Source organism: Portunus trituberculatus, chromosome 12, assembly GCF_017591435.1.
Source record: "Portunus trituberculatus isolate SZX2019 chromosome 12, ASM1759143v1, whole genome shotgun sequence".
Taxonomy (NCBI): domain Eukaryota; kingdom Metazoa; phylum Arthropoda; class Malacostraca; order Decapoda; family Portunidae; genus Portunus; species Portunus trituberculatus.
Window position 1 is genome coordinate 2,103,039 of NC_059266.1, and position 7,140 is coordinate 2,110,178.

At 47.2% G+C, this 7,140-nt stretch overlaps 1 protein-coding gene across 14 annotated transcripts in view; it reads right to left on the bottom strand.

Moving 5' to 3' along the window:
* LOC123502697 (gamma-aminobutyric acid receptor subunit beta-like) overlaps positions 1-4,077 on the bottom strand; it is a 169,393-nt gene extending 165,316 nt beyond the window's left edge. For 5 of the 14 annotated variants that reach the window (XM_045251896.1, XM_045251887.1, XM_045251899.1 and 2 more), the window contains exon 1: positions 3,333-4,075. In XM_045251896.1, coding sequence (XP_045107831.1) covers positions 3,333-3,424 — 92 coding nt within the window. In that variant the 5' untranslated portion in view covers positions 3,425-4,075. Of the gene's footprint in view, positions 1-3,332 lie in introns of all 14 variants that reach the window. The other 9 variants (XM_045251890.1, XM_045251889.1, XM_045251893.1 and 6 more) reach the window with 6 other exon arrangements.
* Between the last annotated feature and the right edge of the window lie 3,063 nt (positions 4,078-7,140).

The window sequence follows — 7,140 nt, forward strand, 5'->3', positions numbered from 1 at the left end:
GTTCGTGAGGACATTGAGGAGGAGGAGGAGGAGGAGGAGGAGGAGGAGGAGGAGGAGGAGGAAGAGGAATGGATAGGAAGATCAGATACATGAAGGTATGTTTGTATATGACGAGAGTGTGCTTTATATAACGAGAGTATATACTAACGAGGTGGAGGAGGAGGTTTAGGAGGAGGAGGAGGAGAAGGAGGAGGGTAAGAATGATAACAAGGACAGGAGGAGGAGGAGGAGGAGGAGGAGGAGGAGGAGGAGGAGGAGGAGGAGGAGGAGGAGGAGGAGGAGAAGGACGAGGAAGAGGAATGGCTTAGTGCAATAGGGAGACTCGTTCTTAAGCTGTCGAGTCTGCTGGCGCTGCTTGCCTGCCCAGACCGAGGGACTTAGCGGGGAGGATTTGAATGTTAACAAAGGGCGACGAAGCGCTGCTGAGGGCGGAGGAAATCGTAGCAAGACATAAACGAGGCAGCAGACCAGTCAACGCCGCGCCAGAGTGCAAGAGGATGCGAGGAGGGACTTCGCAAAATGCAAGTCGTAAAAACAGATGACGGTGTTTAGAGTTGAAACAGAGGTGAGGAGGGAAGGAGGGAGTGGGAGGGAGGGAGGGAGTTCGAAAGAGGATATGGTGGTGGAGTGTAAACTCAGAGGGATATGGTGTGGTTGAAGAGGATAGGTGGTGGAACAGAGGGTGAATCGAGAACTGGGTATGGTAGTGGGCAAAAAGGAGGAGGAGGAGGAAGAGGAGAAGAAAGGAAGGGAGAAAGTTTGTAGGTAGTGTGCGTGAGATAGACATGAAGGTTTAGCAAAGGAAAGGGAGAGAAAGGAAGAAGCTTAGAGCATGGTTTAGCGAAGAGGGGAGTGAAAACAGGTGGAGGGAGAAAGGGAGGGAGTTAAATCGGTACTGCAAAGAAAGAAGTCGACGCAGAAGTGGTAAGGCACAGATGGTAAGTGGAAGATGAAGCGAAGCGGAGAGGTAACGCCTGACAACTCAAGTGAGAAAAAGGTTGGGGGAGAGTAACACAAGGGAAGGAAATGAGGAAAAGCAAGTGAGAGGGTGAGGGGAGGAGGAAGAGCTGAAGTGGTGAGAGCAAAATAAAAGGAAAATAAATAGAAAGGGAAAAATAAAGGAGTAGTTTATCTTTATTCTATTTCTTGATGCGGGGAGAGCGAGGCTGGGAACACGGAGCATCCATACGGGAACATGGCGGTGGCTTGTCAAAGGTGAATGCCGATAAAGGTGCGAGGGAGTGGGTTTCATCCCTAATATCGCGCCGCATCGCTGATATCTCCCATACAGCAGAGTCTTCCTTTACAGCGGCGATGATGGCGATGCGAGGAGGCGATCAGAAGGATTACTAGTCCAATCGGTGAGAGAAGCTCGGGCAAGTCACTGGAGGAGGCGGCCGCCCACACACTCCATCGGCCTCTTGCTCTAAGTTCAATAAATAGAGGCACAGCTTTGCCAGGTGTGGGTCCTCTCCCTCTCTCTCCCTCTCTCCCTCCAAGGCTACATAGTTTCCACTGGACTCATGGGTTCCTTTTCACTTGCATGTGGCAACACTGTCTGAACTGCTACTACACAACCTCTGGCAACACTGCAAGATCTTCCAGCGCCCTCTTTTGGTAACGCTGCGGGCGCCTTCTATCTACGGCCCTGCCCAGAGGTTTATTGGCGCGCGGTGTCTGGCTAAACTGCAAAGCACTGACTGCCTTGTGCACCAGAGACAATCTGCCGTGATTTTTGCGGCGTCGGATTACATTCATGAACACAACAATGCTTCGTGCTCCGCGCCTCGCACTCTTCACACAATTGGCAACTCCTGTGATGTTTTAGTTTAAACTCAGCACTATAAGAGTAGTAGTAGTAGTAGTAGTAGTAGTAGTAGTAGTAGTAGTAGTAGTAGTAGTAGTAGTAGTAGTAGTAGTAGTAGTAGTAGTAGAAGTAGTAGTAATGATGATGATGATGATGATGATGATGATAATAATAATAATAATAATAATGATAATAATAATAATAATAATAACAATAATGATAATAACAATATCAACCATGATATCACATTATTGTTAAAGAATATTGATGTAAGCTGTTCTTTATACTCATCGTAGTTAGAGAGCGCTAATCAATCGAGAGAGAGAGAGAGAGAGAGAGAGAGAGAGAGAGAGAGAGAGAGAGAGAGAGAGAGAGAGAGAGAGAGAGAGAGAGAGAGAGAGAGAGAGAGAGAGAGAGAAAGAGGCTTATCAGATCTCACCAGCAGTACATACAAAGGACAACATGTATACAGTGTTTACAAAATGAATTACACAAGAGAGACAACAAAGGGTAATCTAATGGTCTAGCTACTCCACTATCTAGGCCATCAATGCGGCCACACCACACTTCGCTCTATCAATACTGTAGTGAGGGGAGGACGCGGGTACCCACTTTTCAACCACTGGTCTCACTTATCACTCAGGATTCTACATTGCATTCATTCTGCGGCAATTTAAAGGTGAAAGAAGAGGACGACTTTCATCAATAGAATCGTCTGCTTGCTTGCTTGCTTGCTTGCCTCCCATTTTCTTTTATATATCGTACTGAACTTTGAACTTTTTGGAAGGGATGATTAAGGTCCATTCTTGTGCAACTCGATCACTGTTCACATTTTTAGTTATATAGCTTTTTTTGCTTTTTTTTTTTTCTTCTTTTTCTTCAGCACAGCGTTCTTGGTAAGGGTTTTTAGGCACAGTGTTAGAGGAAAGATAGAAGGACAAACATGCCAGTGTGTGTGTGTGTGTGTGTGTGTGTGTGTGTGTGTGTGTGTGTGTGTGTGTGTGTGTGTGTGTGTGTGTGTGTGTGTGTGTGTGACATACAAATGATGGTTACTTCTGTGTATTCCCTAGAGACAGATGCAAAGCCCTTCTTATGCCCAGGTGCAAAATTAGCCTCTTTTTTCCTCCCAAACTGTTACGATTCTTTTTAGACCATTCCAATGAGATGCCTTTTTTCTACCACTACCCGGCGCCGCAGGAAGCTACGCCACGCTCCCTCTCGCGGCCGCTGCGGGAGTTACCGGAGGAGGATCTGCTTCAGGTAAGTGAGAGGGCAAAAAAATGAGGTTTGCGTGATGTGCGAGGCGTCGGTGTCCCTGTGGTGCCCCTTGTGGTGGGCGGCGAGCGATGCAGCGTGTGGGCGTGACGTGATCAGGTGGTGCTTCGTATCTTTGTGAGTGGCGGTGGGCGTGGGGTGAAGTGACGGCCATTGTGTGTGTGCGTGGGTGGGCAGGTGGGTATGGCTAGCAAGGTGCCGTGGGTCGGGCGTGGTGGGGGGTGGCTGGAGGGTGGGGAGGGGTACTCACGTGGGCTCATCGGCGAGAGAACAGTAGGAACGGGCTAGCAACACCAGGAGGTGGAGGGTGAGGCGCGCCAGGGGCCAGCCGGAGGTCCTCATGGCGGCGGTGATGGTGGTGGCGGCGGTGGAGTGGTGGCGGTGGCTGGAGGGAGGGCGGTGAGGGCGGTCAGGGCTGTAGGAGGGCGCGCGCCACGGCTCCCCCTCACTCACCGACCATGGCACTCGCAGCTCGACGCCCGCCACGCCAGCCTATCGAGAGGGGGCCAGGAACCACTTAAGAGCACGTTATCAGCTGTGGCAGCGACCGTAAGGCGGCTTGGGCATGGCGGGGTGCGACCGCTCAAGGTGGCTGACTCTATAACACTGGCTGCGGAGTGCGCGGCCTCCTCAGCGTATTGATCTCCGAGAAGTTCGCCGCTACGTGGCGCTGCTCTCGCCCCAACACACCCGGCCAGGACTACCACTACAAAAATCACGTCAGCTGCTCTTAATAACAACAGCAGCACCGCCACCAGGCCGCTGGAAACGCGAAAGGAGACCCTTGATGTCCCTGAGTCGCCTTGATCAGAGCCATCCTTCAAACCCGTGACAGCAGCGTGACATCCGTTCGGCCCCACCCGCGCCCCTCACCCGCAGGACAGCGATGCCCCGACTTCAATGACCTAGTCCTACCCAATCGTGATGCACTGGGGATAAATGTTCAACGTCAGGGGCTAAAAAGGTCCAGCACAGTATTCTGCGTTGCCTGCCCACCAGCGACTGCACTCAGGCCTGGCGGCACACACGCACACACACACACACTTGCCGCTGTACGCATGTGTGCTTGTAGCGAGAGGGTTTGGGCAGCGGTGTACATGTCCTCTGCTGGGTCATGTCGTTCGTGTGCGTGTAGGTGTATTTAAAGGCCAAGGCTGAATGTATGATGCGTCTTAAAGTTCATACTGTCTGCGGGAAGTAGTCAGTAATGGGACGTTTATGAGTGAAGGTCAGCATACATCTTTCACCTTCACCTGAGTACTAAAAAAATAAAGACAAAACAGTCCTCCTCTAAATGAAAATGTAAACACGTAATAGTATGCAAAAACTACATTAGGGAAAATATCAACAGCAACAAAGTTAGAAAGAGATAACGTAAAAACTGGATGATAAATGCAGTAAGGATGAAAAACAAGAGGGGAAACTCTGCCCAACTCTACGGAGCGGGATTGCCATATTTCAGTATCTAAGCTACACTGATGCTGCAGCGCGACACACTCACAACAAACAACTCTACTAACAATAAAATTAAACACATATTATAACACTACATTGAAACCCAAGCACGGAATCACGAGGGGAAGGCAAACATCACCATTCGCTGGCTCAAAAAGAAAGTGTGGGAGTGATCTCTTGGTAAATATTTAACACCGAGAAACATGTTTGACTGCAGCACCTCTCCAATGGCATACAACACACACTCGCCGAATGCAAACTCCAGGGGTGCATGTGTATCAAATTATGTGGGAGTGTATGCCTTACTGAATGGGTTAACTGAGCTTCTAAGAGTATATACAAGGAACAAATGTAAACTATGAATGCGTATATATTTATCAATATATTATATGCAACTGATACTCGGGAAACGTAAATTAGCAAGATATTATGATGGAAATGTATCAATTTATATGACTGTTTATGTAGTATTTATAGACATGATATCTGCAAATCTAAGAGAGTAAAAAATAGCGTAATCTGATATTTATTTGAACGTATCTCTATTAACCTTTTGCCGGCTAATGATAATATGACGTTTGTTCATTAACTTCAGTGATAATGGACGATTGTACTGAACAAATACATGACTACAAAACACACAACAATAACCTAATCCATCACTCCTTTGCTAAGAGAACCAGCTTTCGAAAATACAATAAACTCACACCAAAATATGTTACCAAAGCAGAGAAACAAGAAATGCTAGTATTCATGATATAAATTCTATATCCTTGTATCCATAACACATTGCCTCCCTACATAAAAACAGATACATCTCCCTTTTATTTCCCCCTAGGGTGGAATAGATTAATAACTTTTTCGTATAATGACCCAATACGTCCCAAGGCTAGCCAGGGAAAACTATGATATATTAGTTCTCATCTTAATTGCCTATACATGATAATTTGGCAGGACACACACGCGTCACATTTCATGATTATAATAATGATCATTCGTAAAGATTAGATATAAAAATGCGTGACTGAGATGCGTGTCGGAAGAGACGTGGAGTTTTTTTTTCTTTTAAAGGGAATTACTACTACTGCAATATTCTCTCTCTCTCTCTCTCTCTCTCTCTCTCTCTCTCTCTCTCTCTCTCTCTCTCTCTCTCTCTCTCTCTATCTATCTCGTTTCTCCTCGTTTTCGTCTCATCGTCCCACTTTTTGTACTTTTCGTCCTCGTCTTCCTTCTTCCCTTCTTCCTTCTACTCCTGCACTTTCTTCTTTTCATTTCTTATCTTTTCTTTCTCTCTTATTCTTTCTTCCTTTTTTTTATTTCTCTTCTGATCCTACTTGTTTTTAGCTAACTCTCTCTCTCTCTCTCTCTCTCTCTCTCTCTCTCTCTCTCTCTCTCTCTCTCTCTCTCTCCCCTACTACAACTGCATCTGCTTCTCCTCGTTTCTCTCCACGTCTTCTTCTTCCTCCTTCCACCTCTCCTTCTTCCTCTTCCTCTTCCTCCTCCTCTACTTCATCCTTAGCCTTTATTTTTTCTTGGACCTGGTTTTCTTTTTTCTCAAGTCTTCTCTCTCTCTCTCTCTCTCTCTGCTTTTACCCAGTCCTCCTACTCCCTGTCTTCTTCGTCTTCCTCGTCTTTTCCTCCTTCCTCATCTCTTTCTTATTCATACCTCCTGCTATACCTCCCTTTCCTCCTTGTTTTTTCTCTTCTCTTCCTCCTCTTCCTCCTTCGTCCCTTTTTTTTTTCTCCTGCCTTCTTTTGCACTATTTTCAACTCTTGTTCTCTTCCTTCTCTTCTTTCATCTTGTTTCTTCCTTTTCTCCTCCTATCTTTTCTTTCATTATTTCTTCTCAATCTCTTTTAACTCCATCGTCGTACTTTTTCCTTTCCTTACACTACCTCCTGTTCCTCCTCTTCTTTTTGCCTCCTCCTCTTCCTATAATCCTTCCACTATTTCCTCTCGTCCATCTCCTCTTTTACCTCCATCTTTCTCCTTCCTCCAGTTCTCCGTTCCTCCTTATTTCTTACTCTTACAAATACTGCCCACTTCTCGTCGTACCCTTCCCACATCTTCCCCCTTCTCTCCCATCCCTAACTCCTCTACATCTATCTCCCACCACCACTACCACTACCACCACCTCTTCACACACACACACACACGAGGTCTCTAGCTGGCCGAAGCAAAGGTCAGTGATGAAGCAGAAAGACCAGCGCAGGTGAGATCAGGAAAGAAACTCCATTAGGATCATGAGGGGAGATAGGAAGGAAGGACAGGTAAAGGGGAAAAATGGGTGAGCCGTGAGCCGCCAGGTAAGGAGGTCAGTGGTGCTGGAAAAATAGGTCCAAGGGGGAAGGGTTGGGGACGACGGGGAAGAGTGCTCAAGTAAGGCAAAGTAAGTGAAAGGTAGGTCATGTAGGCAGGAGTAAAAGACTGCAGGACTGGTGTGGGGAGAGAGAGGGAGAAGGGGGAGGGATAGGGAGGAAGAGAAATGAAGCACGGAAGGGTAGGGAGGAGGTGCAATAGGGAGGGGTGGAGGGAAGTAAGATGGATTGAAAGAAGGTTAGTGGGGAGCTAGATTGCAGAGAGAGAGAGAGAGAGAGAGAGAG